The sequence below is a fragment of the Pseudonaja textilis genome, chromosome 1 (genome assembly GCF_049901715.1).
Source record: "Pseudonaja textilis isolate UNSWEBS1 chromosome 1, rPseTex1.2, whole genome shotgun sequence".
In the NCBI taxonomy this organism is placed as follows: domain Eukaryota; kingdom Metazoa; phylum Chordata; class Lepidosauria; order Squamata; family Elapidae; genus Pseudonaja; species Pseudonaja textilis.
Window position 1 is genome coordinate 94,536,383 of NC_141990.1, and position 27,953 is coordinate 94,564,335.

The 27,953-nt window shown below is 38.5% G+C and overlaps 1 protein-coding gene across 1 annotated transcript; it reads right to left on the reverse strand.

Annotated features, from left to right (window-relative positions):
• Positions 1 to 480: 480 nt before the first annotated feature.
• GJA1 (gap junction protein alpha 1) lies at positions 481 to 11,260 on the reverse strand. The gene is made up of 2 exons (XM_026705440.2): positions 11,009 to 11,260; positions 481 to 3,955 (listed from the first exon to the last, which is right to left on the reverse strand). The coding sequence occupies exon 2, from the start codon at positions 3,937 to 3,939 to the stop codon at positions 2,800 to 2,802; it is 1,140 nt and encodes a 379-aa protein (XP_026561225.2). The 5' UTR covers positions 3,940 to 3,955; positions 11,009 to 11,260; the 3' UTR covers positions 481 to 2,799.
• Positions 11,261 to 27,953: the final 16,693 nt, after the last annotated feature.

The window sequence follows — 27,953 nt, forward strand, 5'->3', positions numbered from 1 at the left end:
CAACATCTTTTTTTTTTATAGTGTGGTGACAAAAACTGGATGTGGTATTTTAGATGTGGTCTTACAATGGTTTTTTAGTTTTTTCATATTGAATTGTAAAAGTTGAATGAAGCACCCTGTTTTTAGTTTCAAATGTAAATGACATAATTTTTAAGGCATTGTCTGAAAGCTTAATTAAGGCCTAACACCTAAGGATGAAAATAGGTGTTCTAAGAGCTGGATAGGTGTTCCCTCCTGCCCTCCCCAAATTGCTCATTTCTGCTTTTCAAGTGTTTAGCTTAGCTCACATGGTGCAACATGTTTTTAATAATGTGAATGTGAATATTTGCACACTAGTAATGTGTGAGTTGACCTAACAATGAATAAATGGCTTTGTATGGATTGCCATTTTTAAATGCCACTTAGAACACAGAAAATGGACCAAACTGCCCACTTAATACCAAGTTAAACCAACACACAGAATGACTATTGACAAATCAGTTTATACTAAATTAAACTTTATTGACTAAGGTTTGTTCTCCAGACAATGTGATTTGATGAACTATGGCGGTATGCATGCAATCAATGAGCTTGACAATAGTTTTAAAAGTGAATGTCAAACAACTTAGTAAAACATATTAGATAAACATTTAAATCTGCGTTGTTGAAAAATGAAACCGAGGCTGCATGAACTGTGTTGAATTAAAAGGCACTGTGGTTGAAAATGGCAAATAAACACTGGTATATTTCCTTAGTATATATTTCAAATAAATTAGACTTGTACTCTTTCAGCCTCACTTACACCCCCAACAAAATGTGTGCAAATATTAAAACTGTCATTAAGCAAAAATGGACTATCAAAAGTGAATTGAACCATGTTATCATTGAACTAACTTATAAGTGAAGAGCAAGTGAAACATTCTTGATATCTTAAAATCAGCATAGGGATTATTAGTACAGCTCAAACAGTTTATGTAAGGATCTATTTACACCATCCAATGAGGTTGCAGTGCAGATAATTAATTTCACCACCCCTCAAGCCATCACATGATAACTGCAGTTACTGCACAATATGGATGTGTAATTTATCCTCAAGTCTCTCACATTATTGGCAGGCTAACAATCTTCCCTTCTCCCAGTACTACCATCAGTTATTCAAGCATAAATTAAAAAAAGGTGGAGAAACAAGCAGAATTCTTCCTTAATCTTAAGGAAAGATAATTGATTGCAAAAATATGCAACTTTGGATGTTTTACTGACAAGTTTTATTGTGGCAAAATATCTGGCTGGAATGCAAATGGAAGCTTTTCAACAACCACCAGGACTTGATTCTTAAAATATCCTTAATTTGTGAAATACACTACAAAAATATATGGAAATATTGAAATTCTTTAAAAGAATACCTGATTTGTTTGTACTGCTGGAATCTTTTAATGTAAACACAATAGTGACCCATAATAACCCAGAATAGTTAACCATTTTATGGGTGCATCGGTGTGATTGTTTAACAACCACAAATAACTCCAGTTATTGTATAGCAGCCACAAATAACTCCAGTTATAGTGGCTGTGATTCCAACCACACAGTTGTCCAATCACCTACTTCTGATGAAACTTAACTGTGAAAAGATTTGCACCTAACAGATGACTGCATCTGACAAAAATTGTTTCATTTGTCCAGCTTTACATTTTATTGCTAGCAATTAATGAATGCTATGGTAGGGTCTACACATGACACTGAGCCATTTTGCAGTTTGTTGCTTAGTCTATTATGTGGTAGGATGGGATATAACGGGGCAATAAAATACAGTTGGAAATCATAATTTGTTGGTTTGCTAATTGAAAACACAGCTTCAAATGATTATGCATGTAAATGCATTTGTGGTTTCTAGCTGATTCCCAATTTGGTTTCATACCCCTCCTAAGCATCTAACCCATTCACAGAGAGACATGGCAAAACCAAGGTTTCAAAAGGAGGGGAAAGAGCAAGAATAAAGCAAACCACCCATGGTTTTTCTGATCATCTGCAAAACTGTTTCTGGGTTGTTTCAGGATGGTCACCCAACCATAGCTAAAATAATAAGACCTTGAGTAGCATGCAAGTCGGTAGAATCTTGCAGTAGTGGTAAAATGAAATTTAATAAAACTGAACAATCCTTGAACCAATTCCTTAATGTAGGTTAGAAGATCTGAAACAGGAAGAAAATGGTTAACATATATTGGGTGGGTCTTGTCTGAAATGTAATTGATTTGATTCCAGGGAAACAGATAACTGTATGACAAGTTCATCCCAGAAAATTGTCCCAAAGTGCACATTTTAGCAATGGAATGTTCTTAATAGGAAAATGATCAATATCTGACTTAATGCTGCCAGTTGTTCAGTAAAAGAATGATATCTCCATTTCATCCTAAACCAGTCCCCCCCCTCCAAATTTATTTCAGTGTAACTTTTTTTTAGTATAACAAAACTGAATTTTAGAAAAATCGACATATTATAGACATACATTTCCTGACATTATATAATCTTTCTAAAACAAAATAACCAGCTCCCCTACTCTTGTGTTGACTAAGGTTTTCTTTTAAAACAGCTACTTTAAATACCACTATGTGCTGTTCTCCCTCACATCACCCCTGCTTCCCAGTTACCAGAAAAAAAGAAATCAACATTTTTTTAATATATATATATATATAATTATATATTGCTTGTTAAAATCTCCTGGCTGAGATTGTTAAAGTACCACCTCCATGGGAACCACATGAACACCACGTGCTAATGCAATTCATATTTCATAGTCGCATTGACTAATGCAATTCCAAAGGGCTAGATCTCCAGATCATCAGGTCGTGGTCTGCTGCTGGCTCGACTGCTGGCTCGACTTGGTGGCCGCTCTACAACCGTGAGAGGCTGGAGCTCATGGCCCACTTTTTTTGTGCTCTCCGGCTCATCATTAAATTCAAAGTTCTGGGCGTGTGAGTTGGAAATGGTACTCCCAGCTTGTCCAATCCTGTTCTGTTCAGCACTATAGTTTGCCCAATTTTGTTCACTGGCTTGTTTGTTGTAGTTGCGACAGGATGATGTAGTGTTCCTATCTCCGGTTACAAGCTTGTATCCTGGTGGAGACATGGGAGACAAGGGGGCTGTTGGAGAGGAGCACCCGTTGAAGTAGGCATATTTGGGCGATCCACAATCCTTGGAGGGACTTAAGCCGCTGGTAGGAGAGAAAGGATTGCTTTTGGTCTTCATGCGATCTTTAACGCTCTTGAGGGTGACATAAAAAATCTCAATGACGTTGAGGGTCAGAGATATGATGGATACTACCAGCATGAAGATAATAAAGATGGTTTTCTCTGTGGGACGAGAGAGGAAGCAATCCACTTTGTGTGGACAGGGTACCCGTTCACAGGTGTAGATGGCTTGCAGAGTGAATCCATAGATATACCACTGAATCAGCACAAAGGCCACCTCAAAGACAGATTTGAAAATGATGCTAATGATGTAAGTACGAAGCAGTCCACCACGCATTTTGACCTTGCCGTGTTCTTCAATCCCATACTTGAATTTCTTAATTTCTATCTGCTTTAGGGGGAGGTCTACATTTACTCCCTCATTTTGGACCAACTTGAGCTCTTCCTCTTTCCTGTTTAGTTTCTCTTCTTTTCGCATCACATAGAAGACATGTGCTAAATACAAAAGGGTTGGCACAGAAACAAAAATGAACTGCAGCACCCAGAAACGCACATGAGATATTGGAAACGATTTGTCATAACAGACATTTTCACAACCTGGTTGTTGAGTGTTGCATCGGAAAGCTGACTGCTCATCTCCCCAGGCAGATTCCACTGCGGTCCCCAGAAGCAAAATTCGGAAAATGAAAAGGACAGAGAGCCACACCTTTCCTCCAGCAGTAGAATAGGCTTGGACTTTGTCAAGGAGCCTACCAAGAGCACTCCAGTCACCCATCTTCTCTACCTGCTTCCTGAAAGAGAACAAAGGAAAGAGTTGAAGCATTAGCGGCATAATTCATTCATGACTGTTCTTGAAAAGACAGAGTGCGTGCATGAAGATGGGATGATGAAACTTGCATGTGAAATGAAGAAAGGCAAATGGGTTATGATCGCAGGACTATTTTCTCATGTGGTGAAACAAGGTCAAAAATCTGGAAATTTTATTACACAAGCCCGTGCTCTTTAGAGTATTTATGAGGACACCTAGGCCATGATCAATTGTACTCTAGGGTTTCTTTCTAAGATAAAGCTATTTTAGACTGAAATTGCAATTGAAAACAAAATTATTATTGTAGGAAAGTTTAAAAATAGTAAAGTATACTAATCAATCAGTTAGTCAGTTCTGCTTTGGCCCATTACAATGGAAGGATGTAGTGCATATCTTTTCTATTTAATTAAAAGACAGCAGTATCTCTTTTCAATTTAATATAGATTTTTAAATTTGTTCTAACAAGAAAACTAATTTCATTACTTCCCTAGGCTGCCAGGAAGAGAGAGGGGAAAAAAAGTTTTGTATGAATTACTCAAACAATTCTGTTTTTGAGCAGTGATTCATTTTAAAAATTCTCTGTCAATGCTTACGCAAAAAAAAAAAAAACTCAGGGAGATACATTTTCATTGAGAATACGGATTCTATTTTTGTCTTTTGGCAATATGTGTAGTTCCTTAAATGAAAATATTTGGGTTAATAGATTTGTTTCATATCCCACCTTTTGGTTCATATAGCACTGACGTACACTTAATGATCACATCGAGATTTTAGTCCTAAACATAGTTACTTACCACTGTGCTCCATTGATTGAACACTCTCTAATTTTCTATATTCTCTCATTTTATATATAGACACATTATTTATATATATATATATATATATATATATATATATATATATATATATATATATATAGACACAGACACACACCACTACAGAATCCTGCTTTATTTTATGTATATATATATACTGTTTATTTTATGTAACTTGGTATAATGCCAACTGCTAGTGTCTCTCTTCAGTCGTTTGAAGGACAGGCCAAGGACAATTCTCTCTTCAGCAAGCATCCTTTTTTTTAACAGCTCCCTAATTCAAGGATGCTATAAAGTTAAAAGAATACAAAAGCGAGAATCACCAAAAGGCTCTGGAGTTGTTAGCATATGGAGAGGAGGCTGAACATTTCATTGGCAACTATATATGCAATATAAAACAAAGATATGATCTATTCCATTAGGTGTTTGGCTAAGCATTTTTTTTCTTTCTTCTTCAACATGACTTGCTTCTAAATTAATATGCACAGGTTGACAATGCAGTTTATCTTTCTTCAATTTATTATAAAAGCATCTGTCCCAATTATTATTTTAAAAAAGTATTGCAAGGGTTTGAAGGTTTAAATGTTTCAGTGGTAGACCAGGCAATTATATTCTTTCTTGTTGCTTTGAATTTGTAAAATATCTCTATTAAGAAATACTATATAAATATCTCCATTAAGAAATGCTCCATTAAGAAATGCTTTGAGATACTCCTAAATGGAAATGATGCAATCTGTGGCCTTTAGCCTATAACTGCTATTCTACACTTGCAAGTTACCTCCCAATGCAATTAGAGAATCGAAAGAAAGCATGAATTCCTAGCAGTGCCTGTAAATATTTTGCTTCTCTGGCAGTCATATTTTGAATATTAAAAGGAGTCCAGATAATGATCAGGTGGGAATTACTGCATGATTCACTTATTAGAAGACACAGGCCTATTGTCAAAGTCTATTGACCATAGACCTACAACAGAACAGGTTTATAAGTACTGCAAAGACAACATATCAAATTCAGAGAACTGTCAGTCTTTGTCACTATTGAAAAAGTTAATACTTGTGATAGCAACTGATTTTTAAAGAGATGCACATATCCCATTGATCCTTTTAAGATGACAAGCCTTGAAATATGATAGTTGGGACAATATATAGCCCTCTTTGAAATCAGATGATTAGAATTCATGTTTTCAGAACACATGAATGTGAATATCAAAACCCTGTTCTTAAAACATTTATCTTCTTTCTGATGTTATCTTGACGATTAGCATACTATTGTCAGAAATTTTGCAACACTTTGCTGACTTGCATTGAGCTCAGTCCACACCTGTGCTGTCACAGCAAGTCTTCAACTAGTTTAGGCATTAAAAAGCACCCTTTTTTCCTGATACTGCCATGAAAAAGGCTCATCACAGAGGAAAGAAGTAAAAGAGATATGGAGACCTAATCAATAAAAAGTCAGATCTGTACCCCACTCATGGATACTTAAAAACTGCAGGCATAATTGTGTAAAGAAGGTATCATATATTTATTTTTCAGGAGTCAGTCCTAACCCAGCAACTATCTGAGCTGCTTTTCTAGAAAAATGACATCCCGTGGAAGTTACTCCTTTTCTGCCTATGGAAAATTGTAATCTTACAGCAATAGTGAGTGAAAGAAAGGGTTCATATGGATCTCTTCCCCATTCTGCTTCTTTACACAGAAGCTTGCCATGCTGTTGGCTGGGTGCTTTGGTTCACAGCCAAGCATGTGGGAAGCATCTGTGGAAAATGCAATGTGTTCCTTTCCCTCTGTGGCAATCAAGCTTTCATTTCTGCCAAGCCAGATGTGAATATAGCACAGCCAACTGTATTGACGCTGCTTGTCAGATTTAGGCAGTCAGGGGACAGTATTGCATGTCATAATCCCAACTACTGGCTTAACATGCAGTTGTTGCTGGACCTGGTTGGTAGAACAGGACTGTCACATCCATTGGGCAACTTTTGAAGGGCAGGAAAGTTGAAATTACAGCTCTCCATGGAATGCCCTCTCTTCGTATATTACAGATAACTCTCCACTCATTTCAGCATTCCCATGGTCATGTGATCAAAATTTGGATGCTCGGCAACTGGAATGTATTTATAACTGTTGCACTGCCCCAGGGTCATATGGTCACTATTTGAAACCTTCCCAGTCGGCTTCCAGCAAACAAAGTCAATGGGGGAAGGTGTCATAAGTCTACGCCTACCTGTACTTCAATAGTAAATGGACAGGGGTTTTTATTTTTAGCAGGACAGATGGGAAAGTAACAGACCGGATCTGATTATGGACCTGTCATTGTGGTCGTTTTTTTTTAAAGGGGAAAAAAAAGCAAATAGGAAAATGAAGGAAGTTGGTCTATGAATCATATTATTTGGTTCATGTTTTCCAGGATATGCAATGAACCTTAAGTACCTAATGTGGATAACTGAATGGAGTTCAACAGAATTCCAAGTCATATTAGCCACGTGGTGTTTGTGATGCAGAGTTCTGTATGTGAGAGCTTTTGCAATTCAATGCCTGGCTCTTGGATAGAAAAAGCTGATGGAAAATCATTGAAATGTGGATACTACACTGTATACGCTATGACAAAGATACAATAATTAGATTCTCCAGATGTGATGGATGATTACATATCTGGAAGAAGAGGCTTAGTAAAATTGCAAGCACCTGTGCCACCTTCTTTCCCTCCCATTTGAGCTTTTCCCCCAGCATCTACGCAACTGCAGGTAAACCTTGACACAGGTGTGGGAGGAGAACGGCAGAGATGCAAGAGTTTTGGAGCTTTGCAAACCAAGTATAGCAGTCAAACGGAAAAGAGATTTTATTATATATGTATGTGTGTGTGTGTGTGTGTGTGTGTGTGTGTGTGTAGGTCTTGGCATGTGGTCTTTTCCCGTGTAAGATTGAGAGTATCTTGGCAACATTTAAACTGACGTCCCACTCCCATCTTCAGGCTTCGCACAGGAAAAGACCCGAACACGCCAAGACCTGCATACCTGTTCCCGTGAAAATCTACGAATATATATATATATATATATATATATATATATATATATATATATATATATATATATATGTGTGTGTGTGTGTGTGTGTGTGTGTGTGTGTGTGTGTATGTGTATATATACATACATACATACATACATACACACACACAAATACGAATTGGCCATGATTTAGAAAAAGAACCTGTGTCACACATAATCTTCCACAGGCATCAGAAATTGCTCAAAAGAATAGCAAAACAAGCCCAGTAATTAACTAACAGGGAAAAGTTGAATATAAATACAGCTGACTTTGAATACAGATGGATAGTAGGGAATTTCATACTGGAGGATGCCTTAACTGATAGTTACTTAGTTTTCTTTTAAAAATCCAAACAACCAAGAAATCCTTCTAAAAGCCTCTGCAATAAGAGTACAAATCCAGTTACAGCAGAGACCTGAAAGGACCTTAATGTATGGGATTATTGCTAAGCCAGTCTGTTATGGTTAGAGAAGTGGATTTGGCTCAGGGAAACCCAAGTTCAGATTCCTACTCAGCCATAAGCTCATTGTGCTCTCTAGAGCCAGTCACCATTCTCAGCCTAATCTGCCTAACATGGTTTTGGGACTGGGGGGGTGAGATGGGATTGGGAGGTGATGATTTTAAAAACTACCTGGAGGGTCTTTGTGAAATGTGAATAAGAAAAGAAAAAGTACAGAAACCAAGCAACAAAACTTTTCCACAAAATTAAGAGATTATTACTGCCATCTCGTGGTTATATGGAGTTTTACAAGCCAGATCTGGTAGCAGTAATAATTCTAATAATTATAATTCTGTAATAATTCTAATAATTTATATCATAGCCCTAATAATATATTACATCTAAATCCTATCCTGATAGCTAAAACTACACACATTTGCTGAAGATTAATTTCTACTAAGACGTATGCAACGTTTTGAAAAATACGCTGGGCAGCATGAACAATTATTCTTTACAGCTATGTAATTTTCTGTAACAATGTTCTTTGAAAAAAATATAGTCCAGTCAATTGGGTAGGCACATACACATTATGTATATATTTGTGTGATATGTCTCACATCTGGTTGACAGGCAGCTTAACCTACACATGTAAGGTTAAATCATAACATTCAAAGAGACTTATTCATAGTAAATCTGCATTATATTTGCAATGCTATATAAAAACTCCAAGCTCATTTACTGCAAAATTAAATCTCACTGGATGCAATAAAAATTACTTAGGAGTTACAAATCTGAATTCCTGTTATTGAAGTTAAAACTGCAATTTTTAAAGTTATACCCAGGAGTAAGTTTCACTGAACACAATCTTAGCTACTAAGTTCAGCTCCAAATTCTCTTAAGGTTACTTATCTTTTGAGCCTCATTTACCCAGCTATAAAATGAGAACTCACTTTAGATGTTTTTTTTTTTTTGCAAAATTATTTTACCCATTGAAAGCACTAGAATTTTATTCCCATCCTATCTCTTTTTTTCCCTTCAAGGCTTAAAGGCAATTTTATCTCATCACTACAACCTCAAAATCCCTCGTTTAGACCTAGAGTTGTATCTTCCCACATCCAGATCAACTGCTCAGCTACAACACAGCACTTCTTGCTAAACCAACTTTATCCTCGTGAATCAAAAGTGTATTTCTGTTAAAAAAAAAAAACAGGACATCTAATTTCTTTCTTGTGGAATTCCAGAAGTGCACCTCTCATTTGCAGGCTATCGAACATATCACATTTTAGCACCCACCATTCTCCCCAGAGCTGCTATAAAAGAGTTTTTCAAACTTTGGAAGCTCCTGGCTTCATGGCTGAAGGGGAGCCCCTTCCTCTACCTCCTCTTAACCCACTCCCCAAAGAGATGAGCTGTTTTCTGAAAGAAAACTCATTCTCTTTGTTCGGTTGACCTCGCTGGCTTTAACAAAACTCTGGCAACAAATCTCTCCTAAAATTCTTCTGTTTTTTAAAAAATTATACGCACAGCAGACTGACCGAATCTCCTAGGGCAGAAATAAAGAAAGAGGGGAGACCTGCATAAGAGAGGGGCAAATGAGTTCAACAAAACGAGATTGGCTGCTTTGGTTTTCAGCCTTCCTTAGCGACCAAAAACTTTCCCAATGCTAACTAGAAGGGATAAAACAATTGCCTTCAGGAAAAGCGGGGGTGGGGTGGGGGGAACCCAGCGAACATAGACAGTGACTCTTCTTTCCAGTGGTGAGCCGCGAGTACTAAGACCCCAGGAACTAGTTTGCCACGCTGAGATTACTATTCCCCGAACGCCTGTCTTGCACAATTTTCAGGTTGCAACTGCAAAAAGTTTGGTTTAAAGCTGCCAACGGAGTAAGGCAGAAGCGATTCTGCCGCCCGGATCCTGTGGGCTTCCTAAGATTCAAGGTGGTTAACACGCAACCCCGCTTGGAGCCCTTCTCCAACTTTTGCTTCTCTTAACGAGAAGGGAGGTGAAGGTGAGAGAGAGAGACCACGTGAAAAAGTCATCCGATTAGTAGTTAACAGCAGCAGAAGCAGTGTTTGAACAAAGCCTCAATTAAGGACCATGCTTGGAACGAACCCGAAAACACGAATCACACATTTCCATATGAAAACAAAATGTGTGTACGTGTGCATCTTTAGGGGGGATGGGAGAGAGAATTGAAGAAGTGATGGTGATTTCAAATTTCTAGAGAAACTTTAAAAGGAATCGAGAAACTACAGCAGATTGCTGCAGCCTCCGTTGGGTACCTTTCCCCAAAGTTGGCTGCCTGTTTTGCTGTAAAGAAAGAATTTTTTTTGTTACACAGTCAAAAACATTCTCCTTCGGTAAATAAGGTGAAAACTGAAACAAAATTATATTTGGTGAGAAAGCTAAGCTCCTAAACTGTTAAACAAATTGCTTCTCCGGAGTTGGTTAATCTGGTAAAGGTACCCCTCGCATTAAAAAGTTTGGAAAAAGTTTGGAAAAAGGCAAGAAACCCATTAATATGGAAACTATAATTGTTACCGGGCAATATTAAAAATCATAACGAAGCATTTCATAATACATATTTAAAAGTATCTACTTATGTATGTATATAAACTTTTATATATTATATATATATATATAAAACTACATATATAGTTTTCCAGTCACAGGTAACCATCTTTTAAGAAAGTTTGTTTGAAATGAACTCCAAATGAAACTCTCCCCTCCCCGATCCTTACCTTCCTGCTTAGCAGAGAAGGACTTCAGCTTTTCAGTTCTTCAGAGGTTAAAACTCAAGTGCCTATTTCAGACACTCAGACCGGCCTATTTAAATTTTAAAGTCTCCTGTCTGTTTCTCTGGTGATGATGGCTGGTGTCCTTCTTTCCCCTTTTGCCTGGAAGAAAACTGCTGAGACGGCCTTTAGAGGGGAAGAAAAGAGCACACCCTCCCTCCCATCCCAAGCACCCCCTCTTTGCTTCACCCTTAACTTGAGGAACTGAGAGAGCTTTTTAAAAGTTTTCCAGCCACTAGCTGTGAGGGAGGAGCTCAGGAGGAGGGGTAAAGAGCGTGAGAGGTGGGACTGCCAAGGGAGGGGAGGAGGAAGCTCAAGAGAAGAGACAGAAGCAGGAGACGGCTTGAAAAAAAAAAGGGTGGGGGTGGGGGGTGAGGAAAGAGACAGACAGACAGAGAGAGACTGAAGTGGCTGAGTAAGCACATAGTTTTAAAGAATGGGGATACATGAAAGAGACCAAACTGGGATGGTATCCAGAGCTGCTTTTGCTGGAGGGAAGTGACACCACTTAATTTACTGCATGAAACACAACCCTTCAAAGGTGTGTGAAGTACCAGCATGGCTGGGTTTGCCATGGGCCAGTGATGAGTTCAACCGGATTTCATCAGCAGCTGGCCTGCCACAACTCGGTATATCCCTCCCTCCACCAAAAAAAAAAAGGGAATTAGCAACAGAAGCCATGGCACCACAAACGTGTGTGAGTGCACAACAATTTTCCAAGCATTGGAAGGGAGGGGACAATAAGGATGACAGAGAAACCTGCTACTAAAGAAATGCGGCCAAGTTTTGGAATCAAAGACTCAATCTTGGTGTGGAATAAATAGCCAGCTATTACATAAAACAAGGGCTACTACAGTCCGGTTATTGGAAAAGAAGTGCCAAGAATCCTAGGAGCTAAATTCTTAACCCTAACGAAGTACAGGAAAGGATGAGAAGCAAGCTCAAATTATATAGTTCTTCATATTTGCAGTGATTTTTTTTTACGTACACAACACTTGATCGGTGTATGTATGGGTATAGATGCTAGTATATGTGTATGGGGTAAACAGCTCAGCTTTGAGTTTCAAAGGAGAGAATACTGTTGTATATTATCTATCCCAAGATATACTATTAGATCAAACTTGTTTACTATGAAACACAAACTAAGTTGGCCTTCATGATTTCTATAGTGGACATTACAACCAATGTTTCTGGAAAGAATTCCTTTCCTGCTACTCCTTTTCAGCATGTTTCTTTTTAGATTTCTTAAATATTTTTTTAAATCACACCTTTATTGCTTAATAAGTAACTAAATATGTCAAACATATCTAATATGCCTTTCTCCTTTTCTTTTCCCCATGACAACAGCCTTGTAAAGCAGTTTGGGCTGAGAAAGAACAGCTGACTCCAAATCACTCAGCTGGTTTTCTTGGCTAAGGGGACACTAGGATATTCTAGCCTGGTGCTTTAATCACCTAGATAGGCAGCTTGGCAAAGCTGGCTGAGGAATTCTGGAAGTTGAAATCCACAAGACTTAAAGTTGCCAAGGTTGGAGACCCCTGACTTAGACCAAATATATACTATTGTACAGAAAAGTCACGATACATGGACTTTTTTTTTCAATAGCCTTCAGAGACATGCTTAAATTCCTTTATTTCCTGGCCAACCTTTTGCTTCTCCAGGTAGCAAATTCTAGCAGGTAATAACAGTATTTCCTTTAGCCCCTCCCAAATCTACTGCTAATTTGTGTCATGGATGGTTTTAACATAGATTGACACTAGAAGGAAATCCTTGACCATAATTGAGTCCATAAGCCATGACAGTCAATGTGGTCATTAAATGAACACAATGCTCATTAAGTAAAGGCAGAAGTTGTAGAATGAAAATGGTGGTTGCTAGCAAACTGATTCTTCACTTTGGGTCAGGTTTTGCCAGGAACCAGAAGTAACCACAGCAAAAACATTGTAAATCACAGACACAGGAACCTGAGGCACTGCAAACGACTGTAAATATGGGCTGGTTATTGAGTGCCCCAAAATGTGGTCATGTGACCACATGTTATGGCAGGGCTGACACCAGAACTTGGAATCTGGGCTGTAAGTTCCTTTTTCAGGATCAGTCAAATAGCTTCAAACAGTCGTTAAATGACTAGTCAGAAATCAAAGTTGGAGAGAACCAGCCCTATTTTTTCACTTTCTCTAGACAATATTGTATCTTTTTATTATTCCCACGGTGATGTACTTTTTAATTCTTTTCAGCCCAATCCAAAAGTGGTGTCATTTTGGTCAGCCCCCCAAATCAGTCCATCCAGCTGGGAGTTGAAGGTGGGCAGTGGCATGGAATGCTGCAGATTGCTCCATTCTAAGCCCCCCCCTCCTCCTATTGATGTCACACAGGGCAGAGCAGCTACTCAGGAGTTGGAAATAATTCCAGAAACTCTACTCTGCATACTTTCCCTACCACAACAAAAGTGTGATGTAGCTTTTTTCATTTGTAGCCATGCAGATATGGGATCAACTATGCAGAATCATCCAAAGTCAACTGTACTGCAACTATGTACGTGGCCAAGACGGAGAGGGTAAAATTCGTTTCACTCTTTTTTCCATAACAAACCACTTCCATGTTATTGCCAAATATATATAGAGAGAGACAAATCACCAACTTTAGAAAGGCTTTATTGTAAAGCTAATGAATAAATAGACTCCTATATCTGGCTCAGAAAATCCTAACTCTATGCTGTCACCAAGTGGCCATTTTGAGTATTGCAGACCAGTGATTCAATGTTTGATTAAAATTAAAGAGGGACATCATTTAAATGTATTTAAAGGTGAATTTAGTGTATGTGTATGTGGCGGGGGGGAAAGGTTTCAGATGTGGTATTCAGCAGGTTCTGACCAGTTCTGGAGAACCGGTAGCGGAAATTTTGAGTAGTTCGGAGAACCGGCAAATACCACCTCTAACTGGAGATTTTACAGTATCCTTCCCCCGCCATGCCCACCAAGCCACGCCCACAGAACCAGTAGTAAAAAAAAATTGAATCCTACCACTGGAAGGTTTAGCTTAATTTTTAATTTTGGTTCACAACTGATGGTAACAGTTCAACACATGGTCCCTTGGGAGCCAGGCTTATTGAAGTCAACACTTGACTTTATGCCTAGGAGGATGAGCATCACAGTGCATTAAAGTACATTTATAACAAAACTCTAGACCTTAGTTCCTTTTAAATGCCCCCTTTTTAATCAACAATTTATAATTAACATGGACACATTTGGAGATAAACTTAGTTTGATTTCCTGGAACAAGACTCTGAGGAAAAAAAAATTAATAGACTGAAATGCAAGCAAATTACCTTGGCATTTCCATATTTATTTGTTTTTTGTGTTTGTTTGTTTTATCTTTATCTAGATTTCAAGGCATTGATCAGCCATGCTGAGTTTCCTAGCTCTGTTGCTGTAGTGGAGACAGAAAGATATTTGTCTCACTCCTGTAATCTTCTGCATCTCCAAGAAGTTCTCTGATCACCAGTATAAACAAACCAGGAGTGCCTGTGCTTTTGCCATAACATCTAAGACTTTTTCAGATTTTGTTTTTGTTGGACTCACATCACACCTTTTGTACCAGAGCTCAAGAAATTAGAAATCTCACCTCTGAATTGGAGCCTTGAATGTGAAATTTTATCTTTAAGAGTTGAAATGGAGCCAATCTGGTGTAGTACTTAAGGTTCTGACCTAGAAATCAGTAGACTCTGAATTCTAGTCCCGCCTTATGTATAAAAAAACCTGGCTGGGTGATTTTGGGCCAATCACTCTCTCTCAGCCTAACTCACCTCACAAGCTGGTTACTGTGTGGAAAACGGGAGGAGGATGGAGTATTAGCTATGTTTGGCACATTGAGTTACTTATAAAGTAATACAGTCAAGATAAACATTTAATAAATAATGTTCTTGGCAGCTCTTTTAGGTTTATTTTCAATTTGACAAACCCACAAAGTAGTAAGCCTTTCAAGTTAATCGTTATACACAATTACTCCAAAATAAGTTCCAGTAGATTCAGTAAAACTTCTTCCTGTGAACCCATGCAGGGTGGTAAATCTAAATCCGGTTGAGTTTCTGATGATTGGAGCATTTGCTTCCTTTCATGCTGCAAAGAAGAGAATTCTGTCACTGGGATGTGAACAATTCAGCCAACTGTTCTCTTCACCGTGTATATTTTGAAACAACAACAGATTCTTCCTCTTCTGTATGAAGGCAGCAAGCCATGGAGTTCTAGGGAAAGGGTGTTTGAAATTTCCTTACAAATACAGCTCTGAGAGGCGGGTGTCTGTTTGGGCAAGCTCGTCTTCCTCTTTCTTTGGGTTAATTTCCTTCAAGAAATTGCCACAGTTGCCCCATCTTCAGTTACTCATCTCCATCTGCAGATTTGCCACAAATAGAAGGAGTGAGATAAACAAATGTTCCTGAGGTTCTTCACGTTTGCTTCTTTGGAGGAGTGAGGCAACAAAAGGCACAGAGAACAGATGAGGAGTTAACCTCTTTTCAGCCAGTTACAATGTCAGTTCCCCCAAAGCAACCTTAAACCCATTCTTTGCCCTTTGCAAACAGCCCCTTCCCAAGAGGGCTTTGCTGTGAACTTTTTTACATGTTGATATCTTGCCCACATTCAAGCGACTTGGGGCAGAGAAGAAGCAATAAGATTAATATTGTCTCCAACAGGGTTCCTTGATAGCAGTATTCCAATATCTCAGGGGCTGCCACAAAGAAGAGGGAGTCAAGCTATTCTCCAAGGCACCTGAGGGCAGGAGAAGAAGCAATGGGTGGAAACTGATCAAGGAGAGAAGCAACTTAAAACTAAGGAGAAATTTCCTGACAGTTAGAACAATTAATCAGTGGAACAACTTGTCTTCAGAAGTTGTGAATACTTTAACATTGGAAGTTTTTAAGAAGAGATTGTATTTAAACAAAACCACCTACCAGGATCTTGGAAGTATGTCTTCTCCATTACTTTCTCTGTCAATGAGGTTCTCCCATCCTGAAATTTGAACAACACTCTCACCCTCCTGGTGTTTTGAAGGGCGCTGGATGTGTGTCTTCACCTAGGCCTTTGGCAAGGATGACACACCTCTTTTCTTCTTTATATTTGTCCCCATCTGGGTTTGTAATCTATGCAGTCTTTATTCCTCTTTGTTTTGTGTTGCTTTCTTGGTCTAAATAAAATGTTTAACCATTTGTAAACTGTCCAGAATCACTGAGAGTCGGGCAGCATATACATTTAATAATGTATTATTAAAACAGGACTATGTAATTTATAATTTGACCTTTAGCCTATATTCCAGTTCTTTCCTTCCTTGAAATCTTCCAGCAGAGAACTCAAGATGTTCAAACTGTTCAGCATGATTAATTTTACTTGAAAACTTCCACATTTAAAGATTGTTTTGTTTACATATTGTTAAATATTAATATTGTAAGTTAAGAAATATATGTTTGTGTGTTTCTCCTTTAAAATAACTCTCCTCAAGTGGTAATTTTCTATTAAGGACTTAATAGAGTTCCTCTGTGAGGTAGTTGGGTTACTTTAAAAATTAGATAAAATAATTTATTTAGGAAGCAGGCTAGAAACTGGGAGACCATGAATTCTAGTCCCATTTTTGGCTTGGAAACCAGTTGCATGACCTTGAGCCACTCACTGATTCTCAGCCCAATTAACCTCAACTGTAATTGTGGAGAAAAGAGGAAGAGGAAGGAATATTAGGTATGCTCACTGCTTTGAGTCCTTTATTTTAAAAATAATAAAGGTGGTATTGAATAAAATATAGAAAATAATAGTTAATCAGCTTCTGTGGCTCCCTTGTAATTTGGAGACATCCTTCTTCCAGTTTTTCTGAAGCAAAATTAAAAACAACAGAATAGCAGCCAACATCGGTTGCAATTTTCACCTTGGAAAATCGTCTTTATCCTTATTTTGACTCTGGAGGTCTCAGCAATTCCTTGAAAGACATAACAGATACTTCAGCAGCAAATGCTGTTTAAACAACTCACAAGCTGATTGTTCTGTGCTGTTCTTATATTTTGACAGCTGAGAATTCTGCACTGCTGTTAGATTTTAGGAAGTTCACTGAAGGCCACTGCTCAGTTAATATTCATTCTGGCCTTGTAATCTTTTGATATCATTACACAATCTTAGCAATAGAGAAACTATCGTATGTCTTGACAAGTTTATCTATTTCCACTATTCTCTCATGTTCAACTTTTGTGCTATGTTGTTTACTCATACATTACTGAAATCCTATCTTGTATTACTAACTAAGCTATAAAGAAATAAATAGAACCAAGGAGATGTCTCATGGCAATGACTAGAGAGAGGAAATGATGTGTCCCAAGTGCCACCTCTTTTTTATGAGCATTGAGAACCTATGGACACCCATACCATCTCTTACATTAAGGCAGGGTTATCAAACTGGTGGCCTGCGGGCCAGATGCATCATGTGCAGGCCACACACCCGAGCCCTGCAAAGGCAAAAAAAATATGTCCCGATTATGTCATGTGATGTCATCAAGCTTGACCCCCGTGCATTAATGTTAGAATAGAATAGAATACAGTTGGAAGGCACCTTGGAGGAAGGGGTGGGATTCTACTGGTTCTGTCCACTTCTGTAGAACTGGTTACTCTGAAAAGCAGCAAACAGAGAGCATACATAGAACGGGTTCTGTGTCTGCTTCTGTTTTGGCCCACCTGCTCGCCCGGGCTCTTACCTGATCTTTATTTCCTGAGTTTTCAACCGTAACTACTTTGTGCAGCACAACTGCGGCTGAAAAAGCAGGAAAAAAATGCACATGCACATGGAAAATGTAAAATCACTGAACCAGTAGTTACACCAGTTGGATCCCACCCCTGCTTGGAGGTCTAGCCCAATCCCCTGCCTAGGCAGGAAAACCTATAGCATTTCAGACAAATTGTTATCCAATCTCTTCTTTAAAACTTCCAGTGTTGGAGCATTTACAACTTGTGGAGGCAAGTTGTTTCACTGATTAATTGTTCTAACTGTTAGGAAATTTCTCCTTAGTTCTAAGTTGCTTCTCTCCTTGATTAGTTTCCACCCATTGCTTCTTGTCCTGCCCTCAGGTGCTTTGGAGAATAGTTTGACTCTCTCTTCTTTGTGGCAGCCCCTGAGATATTGGAACACTGCTATCATGTCTCCCCTAGTCCTTCTTTGTAATGCATCACATCCAAATATTGTGTCTAAATAGATATTCAGACAAATATGTTTATTGCACGTACTGTATATTCCACCATCCATTCAGAATCTTGGGTGACCTCTTCCTCCCATTTTCCCAACAACCATCCTGCAAAGTAGACTGGACTGACTACTTGAGAATGACTATTCCAAAGTCCTCTGGTGAGAGTTCAGGGCTGATGGTGGATTTGAACCTGGATCTCCATAACATTAACGACAACATTGTCCAGCAGTCTGATGATTTTCACACTTGGAATTATTTGATTCACTTTGATATCCTGATTGCTGTCCAAATTATGTATAGACAGAATGACTTCAAATCAGTGGAAAGGACATAGAAAAATTTTGTTTTTCCCTGGAACTTTCCGAACCCCTCAAAATCTGCTCTACATATATAGGAACAAATTCAAGGAGAAGCAGGCAGGGAGAGTGGAAGAGATGAAGTAAGAGTCCCTTTGATGTTAAGGCTTTAGTCTAATAGCACAATCCAATGCTACAAATACACTTTATTGAGTTCAATATGACATACTCCCAAGAGTGTTTATGTCAAACTCTAACCTTTGTTTTGTCTTCCTAAAACTGCTCAAACAAAATTGTTCATATTACTGTTGCTATTTTCTTAACAAGAGAACATTTTGCCCCAAGTTTAATTGATGTTACTTACCCATATACTTTTTCTCAGTGTGTTCTAATAACACCACTAATCAGCTAGATACCAATATCGTTTCTTAAAGAAGCAAGAATCTGTTTTTAGGAGAAAACCTGCAGCCATTTGCTTGGCTTATAACTGGGTTTTTGCCATTTTGTTACATTCTGATTCTTGGCATTTTGTACTTCTTTTCTAGACAAGCCAAAGATATATGATTTCATTTCTCCATAAGGCACATATTTGAGTAAGAAAAGAAAATAAGCTTTGGGCATCTTTCTGCCCTGATCAGAGAATTACAGAAATGTCAGGGTAAAATAAATTAAGCACAGAAAAAAAGTTTCAGAATTTTTCCAACCATATAGGAAGGTTTTGTTATTTTGAATCTAAAATACAACTCATTCTAATCTCTAGAACCTCACTGTGTTACCAACTCATACTGCTGATCTTTGAACTGTGAAGTAACAATCATAAAATCACAACTCTAGAATTCAAGTACAGACAGTGAACTGGCTGATATAGGAGAGATTGGAAAGACCAAAGGAAATATTTCTTAATGTCAATTTTTTAAAGATAGAAACTCAATAACAATAATATTTGCAGGAGGCTTATAGAAAGCTGGAATTTTCTGCCCCTCGAAGGTAACACTAGGGTAAGATCTTAGGAGATTATCCAAGACTCAATTTAGAAAAATGGACCAGTTTATTACATTTTGAAGACATCAAATAATGCCTAGTTAATGAAGAAGGTTTGTTACTATGTGCTGGCTTAAAGTTTCATAAATCTAAAATTTGCTACATAATGCTATGAAATCTGTAAATCTAAAATTTGCTCACAAGCTGTCTAGAAGTGTCTGAGTCTTTAATTCACCTTTTTGAGTTGGAGGTAGGGAGAGCAGGAACTGCAGAAAGGAAGACAGCTAAAGATCAAATCAACTTGTGTTGATTTGATGAAAGTTGTAGATTGTACCAGAGAGACATGATAGTCTGCTGACAGAGATTATTTTGATTGTTTTGAAATAGCATCAAAAAGATTAAGCAGCCAAGCTTTGACAAAAGAGGGCTTTGTTTTAACTTTGGGGCAAGCCTTTAATTTAAAGATAAGGTCTTCACAGTATATGTTCCTTGTTTGAGAAAATGCATACAAAGAAAGAAAACAAATAAATTGCCAAACTCAATTTTCCCTTAAGCCAGACACTGGGAAAATGAAGGGAATATAAAGAATTTAGCAAAGTTGAGTTTACATCTGCTGCCCATCAATCAGTCCAAAGGCCACAAGGAGCATTGTGACATTGCTATACTGATTCTTCTTAGCTGCAACCCCCACTCACAACACACACACACACATGGGCACACACACACACACACATGGGCACACACACACACACTTTTAGGCCTTTTTTCCACAACAGATGATTCAGAGGAAGTAAGCTTATCCTGTTAACTTTCAAAATTGAGTTAATCATCTCAGCCATTTAATCAAGAAGGCATTGGCATCAATACCTAGGTTCAGTCTTAGTTGATATTAAATCATCAGTTTCCAGTCAAAGTAACATGCCTAACATTATGCAAACCATTTAGTAGTCCTAACTAAGGAAAGAGACTTCTTTAGGCTGCATCTGCATCTCTGCAAGTTATTTCAATTGCCATCTTCATGTGGAAAGTTGTGTCCTTGTGGATTTATTTTATCATTATTTTTTATCTCTCCAAATGGAGAAAAAAATGGCATGAACTTCCTTTGCTGATGGGAGAATTGAAAACATAGCAGCAAGATGACTTATTACACTAACCATTACGCATGCTCCAGGTATAAAAAAATAGATGGGGAGGAAGAGTGTGAACAGGGATACAGATATTGCTTCAGCATCTTTATAGGCAGAAGTTGCTCTTGGCTGTTAAACAAGTATGGAAATACTTATTTTCTTCACTAGCTGCGGGGCCTTGGCTCTAAGCAATCCTTATAGCCCATGCAGTTGTATGACAGGAATTAAGAAAGTCTCTAGGATTATAGAGTACTTCAGGCTGATAATGGAAATGAGAAAGAGTTAGCGAGATAGAGCAAAAACAATGCTCATGTGATGAAGGGGACAGATGGACATTTTAGAACAGGGGACCCCAACCCTGGGGCTATGGCACACTAGTGGGAACTATTTGCAACACTACAAGAAACTATTTGCAACTGGGCTGCATGAATGGTAGATTGGCGCACATGTGCACGCTGTTTGACTTGTGCAGGCATAGGGCCAGCACCTATACATATGCACATGCAGCTCAACTTGCAGATAAGGTTCGTGTGCATCCATGTGAGTGCCAGCCTGCCATTCGTGCGAGGTGAGCTGCAGGTGTGTGTGTGCATGCTGGCCCACACTCCCACATCCTGGTTCCTCTCTCCCCCAACTGGAGCACCAAGCTGCAAAGGTTGGGGGCTGCTCTTTTAGAATATTAATGTTTAGCAAAATAGCAATAGCACTTAAGACTTATATACCACTCCATAGTGCTTTACACCCCTCTTTAAGCGGTTTTACAGAGTCAGCATATTGCCCCCAACAATCTGGGTCCTCATTTTACCAACCTCGGAAGGCTGGAAGGCTGAGAACCTTGAGTCTGCTGAGACTCGAATTGCCAAACTGCAGGCAGCCAGCAGCCAGCAGCCAGCAGAAGTAGCCTGCAGTACTGCATTCTAACCTTTCTAACCACCACGGCTCAGAATTGACCTCTGTATGCATGATGCTCTTGAATAGCAAAATATTTTTCCCCCTGCCTTGGATATAAGCTTCATGATCTAGGCCAAGGGTCTTCAAATTGGGAAAGTTTAAGACTTGTGGACTTCAACTCCCAGAATTCCTGAACTAACATGATGGGAGGAGGAATTCTGGGAGTTGAAGTCCACAAGTCTTAAAGCTGTCAAGTTTGAGGATCCCTGATCTAGATGTTAAGCTCTGGGGATGATGCTAAATCAAACAAACCACCGATTTGATCCAGTGAAGAACTTCCTGTGATCTTCAGCTATCTTTCTTGTGTTAGCATTTTATTCTTCTCCATCTCCACTCTAAACAGCCTCTGAGGGAAGTCTTGCACGCATGTATATCTGTGCGTGCATGTATGTGTGTAGATTAATCCAGCTTTCCATACAATATCAGATAAATTACTGGCATAGAGTCACAACTCTACTACCACGATATCCTCTTTGCCTTAAATGTTGCTCAATTTAAACACCCAATTTCTTTGGACTGACTGCAGCCAAGCTCTAAAGTTTGGCTCTGATACATCTGGTGCAGAAACAAAATAGTTAAGAAAACAAAGTCCAGGTTTTCTTCTCTGTACTTGATGAAGATTAGGTAGCTAATCAAGACTGTGTCCTTGTTAAGAAAACATAGATGGCCTCTATTATACTGTATATTAGGAGTCACTGTCTTAAAATATTGTTGCATTGGTCACATAGTAGCAGTCTCTTTAAAGCACTAAACCAGGTAAAACTCACCAGGTTAGGTGAGATGAACAATAATATAGAAAAGGGACGTATGCTTTCTATATGAAATCTTACAGAATAATTTGATATAACTTTCTAGGATATACTACTTGAATCAATGTGATGGACTAATTATAATGAAATATACATGATTTGCATCTTATGGAAAATAAGGGCAAAAATACTATTGACTTTCAAGACCAATCCCAGGGATGTTTGAAGAAATAATGATGGAAATGTTATCAATTAAGTTAAGTTCAATACTCTACCTTCTTCCTCCAAGAGTTCATTAAAAAAATATCAGGAAAATTAAATTCCACATCAAAGGTTGACTCAGCCTTCCATCCTTCTAAAGTTGGTAAAATGAGGACCCAGATTGTTGTCTAATTCTGTAAACCATTTAGAGAGCACTATGAAGCAGTATATAAGTGCTATTGCTATTACTATCTATAGTATGATCTGTATTCAGCTCCCCAATTAATACAACCGCTGCTTGCTCCAATTTTATTAAACTTGTTGGCATTTTTTAAATGTATATTCAATTAAGGAAAAAAAGTATTCTGAGAGTCTACATATTTTCTGGCTTGCTAGTTCAGACTTCTATAGGGTTCTCAGTGCTAAACTAAATGTCAAAATATGTTAGCTTGTTTGAATTAATGGTACATTTATTCATTTATAAATTGGGATCAGGACATTTTTTTTATACTTAGATGAGAATGAACCAAACTGTGAGGTGTCAAGGTAAGATATGAGAACTGGAGATTAAGGAAGATGAAATCTGGGAGGATTGGGAAAACTGAATTTAGAACAAATAACATCACTTTTGTACCCAGAGTAGAGGTGGTATTCAGCAGGTTCTGACCAGTTGTGGAGAACCGTTAGCAGAAATTTTGAGTAATTCAGAGAAGTGGCAGATACCACCTCTGACTGGAGATTTTACAGTATCTTTCCCCACCAAGCCACGCCCATAGAACTGGTAGTAAAATAAATTGAATCCAATCACTGACCCAGAGGTATTTGAAAATAGAATAAATACAATAAAACTCGGCCCTTCAAGCTAGTTGTTCATGGCCCCAGGTGAAAAAAGTGACTTATGACCGGTCCTCGCACTTATGACCATCACAACATCCCCATGGCCTCATGATCAAAATTTGAGTGCTTGGCAAGCAGCATGTATTTACAATAGTTACAGAGGCCACATGATCGCCATTTGCAACCTTCCCAGATGGCTTCCAATAACCAAAGTCAATGGGGTAAGCCAGATTCAGTTAATGGCTGTGTGATTCACTTAACAACTCCAGCAATTTGCTTAATAACTTGACCAAAAGAGAGTTATAAAACTGAGTGCAACTCACTGAACAATTTGCCTTGCTTAGCAATGGAAATTCTGGTCCCAATTATGAGTACCTCTCGATGTAAACTGCAAGAAAGCTTGACAGAGCCCTTCCTAGCAGATGCAGATGAAATGCATTCCTGGCTCCCTGAGTCACCCTGGGTTCCGAGAAGAGAGTGGAGTTTACAACTAGGATCCACTGCCTAGCATGGTCTTTCACGGAAGGTGTGAGCTTGTGGCTACATTATCCTAGCCCTCTTCTTTATACCACTTTTGTTTTCTTCTGAATTCAGCTGCAGTACATTATTAACTCTCTTTTCTCTGTGGCAGCCCGATTAGATAACAAGCTCTGAGTTTTCCTTGTGCGTTCCAAATGCTACAGATTATAACAGAAGGCTTTGTGACTCCCTATCGTTGCATTGTGATGAATGATGGCATTTTCTCTCTGCCCATCTTTCTGTGCCGGACAGCTCAACCGCAACTGGCTGCCAACTGGTCCTAAATTAAGGAGACAGTCCTTTCAGTCCCATCTCATAACATGCTTGATAAAAAAAAAACCCTTCAGCTGAAACACTGTGCACTGTTTTTGTTCAGTTTAGTTCATTTTGAAGAAAGCAAGTTTATGTTTCATAAACACAACGAAACAATGACACAAGGAAATAGCTTCTATAAGTAGAGAAAGTGGTTCAAGTATATAGCAAGTAAAGAAAGAATATGGTACATTTTTTCATATTTGGCTCCCTCTTCTGGGCACCACAGCGTTAAATGTAGGGAATAAATTTATCCCTCCAATGTTATTTCATCATACAGCTATTTGGAAAATAATATCTTCACAAACTATAAAGCATAATTTAATGCAGGCTTTTTAGCTTGACTCATGTAAGCATTTTTTTTTACTTTTGAACAAACAGGTCTGTGAGGAAATCCTTTTCCATATTAAGACACACAAGGAATACATTCTAGAGAAGTTATTTGCTAATTTTCTTTTTTAAAAAAACAGTACATCTTTGCTATTTTTAAAAGAAAAAATATTTATTGCCTAAATATTTATTGCCTCTTCATTCTTTGAAATGAATGCCTTTGAAATGAATATCTCCAAGAGGTAAGGCAGATTCAATCCTTGCTTTTTGGGGTTTCAGGAAATAAGTCAGAATCTTTTTTTGAAATAGTTAATAGTCAATTCCAAAGGGTTTGATAAAATATAAGCTGTTTGTGTTTTAATCATTTTGAATGCCCCTCTGGCAACAGGCAGCATACATCATTCTCATAATAGGAATGATAATCCGATACAGCTGGTCAATTCAAACTGTGATCCTATAGCTCCTGAAGCCTCCATGGGGAAAAATGCTCATTTTTTTTCCTGTGTCAGATTTTTTGTTCTCTGAACAACATATATCCCACTTTATTCCACCTCACAAACAAGTTTTTAACCCTGGGTTTCCCACAAGAGATCAACAAAGGAGTTCAAGATGGTTGAACAGTTACTTGGTCAGGCCCTGAACTCTAGCTGTCAGAACCCTGTTCAAAAGGCCAAAAACCACCTTAGCAACCCCCAAGCCACCTTTTTGCCAGCTAAGAGTGGCCTAACAGTAGAAGATTACAGGATGGATATCTTTTTACTGGGAGGAAAAATACACTTATGCCTAAAAAATTCACCCAGGACTTTGACGAGGATAATGGAGGCCCCTTATATTCGTTTTTTTTTTTTTGCTCCTGTCTGGCTTTGTTTTCTCTGACATCTTTGTCCCTCTTATTTTGTGTGGTTTTGTGTGTATTTTGTATTGTTTCTTCTTTTTTATAAAAAATGTTTTTAGCTATTTGTAAACTACTCAAGTTATTAGGAGTCAAGCAGCATATACCATGTTTCCTCAAAAATAAGACCCATCCAGAAAACAAGCCCTAGCCTGATTTTTTGGGGTGGGCCTAATATTTGTTTGTTTGTTTATTTATTGGATCTATATCGTCGCCTATTCGCCTAGGGCGAATATAAGCCCTACCTGAAAAATAAGCCCGGGGAATGGGTGTGGCCAGCATGAGAGGCGGTCAGTGTATGGGGGCCAAAGGCCGGGGTGGGATTCTACCAGTTTGCACCTATTCTCTAGAACCCGGTTATTAACATTCTAAGCAGTTTGGAGAACTGGTTGTTAGAAGAAATTACTGGCCTAATCCTGTAAAGAAAGCAGGAAGGAAACATTCTGGTGTTGCTTACAGAAACTGCCTCTCCGTTAACCCTTATTACATTCTTGGTAGGACTAGATTTCCTGTCTCTGGAACTTCTCTGGAGTTTTTTTCCCTCTTCTTTGCTGGTACTTTGCTTGTGTAGAGTGACCATTCAAAAAGTGACTTATGACCATTTTTTACACTTATGACTGTTGCAGCATCCCCACAGTCACGAGAGGCCAGGTGAGAAGATGCATGCCTCAATGTGAGTGATGTTGAGTTGGCCACGCCCAGCCAGTCACATGACCACCAAGCCACACCCACCAACTAAGCCTTGCCCACAGAACCAGTTGTTAAAAAATTTGAATCCCACCCCTGGCCGAGGGTGTCCAGCAGCAACCACAGCCCGCCAGTCCCTTGGCACAGCACAAATACTGATAAGTCCAACTATGGAGGCAGAGGCAGAGGGGAGAAGACAGGTCATCTAGACATGCTGTTTGGCTGCCTGTCTCATGGGAAGCTCATGGGAGGCTTGCGTGGTGGCAGCAGGTAGAAGCAGAGGCACGGGGGAGACAGGTGATGCCAACACCTTGTGTTTGGCATGGACACAGGCAAGCCGAGAGACAGCGGAAAAGAGTGGGTGGCATGTTGGGCTCGCCTCTGCCTCCGCCTGGCTCTGCTGTATACTTTTTGGCCAGTGGGAGACAAAGCTTTGTCTGCTTGCAAAGGGGATGCTCTGTTTCAAACTGTCCCCTTTTCAAGCACAGAAGCTATAAGTCTCCGCCATTTCTCCGTCCGGACGAAAAGTGTTTGGTTGCCTATGGGGCGCTTGGGGAAAAAAAAAATCTACATTTTTCAGATGTCACATATTGCAGGAAAAATAGTAAGGCACAGAATTAAAGGAGTTAATACTATTCAACTTTAATTAAAGTTAGATATAACTTTTACATTTATTGTGTAAATTTTCATGCAGTGTAAGTCAATTCATGCACAAAATTGATATAATTAATCAAAGTACAGCCAGCCTTTAAAAATATAAAATGCAGGTATGTGCCCCCTCCCCGCTCCCAATGAATCCAGTTTTTTACCATGCTTCTGTGAGGGTAACATTTTCTTCCTGTTGTGATACTAATTTTGATCATTGTTCAACATAGGCAAATTGTGTTAGATAAAATTCCCATAGACTCTCCCCCACCCCTCCCCAGTCCAAACAGTGCATTTGACTGATTTTTACTGGGCTGACATTGCAGTGCGCACAAAATATTAAAGTTCCTTCCATATGGATTAAGATTCCAGTCTGGGTCATCCCTTGTACACCCCTGATCTACGTTGAAATCAAATTCCTTGACTGATGTCTTAGTGAATTTTGTTTTCAATTGGGCTATTGAAACTTCCTTAGTTAGTATTTGCAATGCAGATTGCCAGGAAACATTAAGGTTGTAAGTTACACAGGATGTTGAGAGATATCCTAGAAGAAGGATATGTAAGTAAGTAAGGAGATTTGTACCTTTAAGTACCTTGTTGCATGCAGGCAATGTTTTATCTTTCTCACCTGCATGAGACAAATAGACATTGAAACAGTAAGTTGATAATTGTCCAAAACATTCAGAACCAGGAGGAAAAAGAATGAAAAAGAAAATTAAAGCACCACTGCCCAAAATAGTCTCACATGATGAGCTTTTCCCATCAGCTGCACATTTTACAAACATTAATGTGGCATTAGACACATTTTTCTAACCTTATTCTGCCACCTAGTGTTTATATATTTTACAAGTATCATTGCAGCGTATTACATATAGTAAGAAATACTGTACTTATTAAATAGCAGTAACCCATTTTTTCATGTTGGTAAATATGGAAATATAAAACATTTCAGATTTATTTTTAAAGTATCACATATGAAACAACTTTAGAATGAGATCTCAGATTTCAAATTATTTACTTTTTAAATCTTCCAAAAAAATTCCAGGATTGTATTTCAAGAACACAAATCTATGCTTGTCTTAAACCAGCTGTACCCAATTTGGCATATAAAAACACTAGGACTACAATTACCATCATTTTGAGCCTGACCC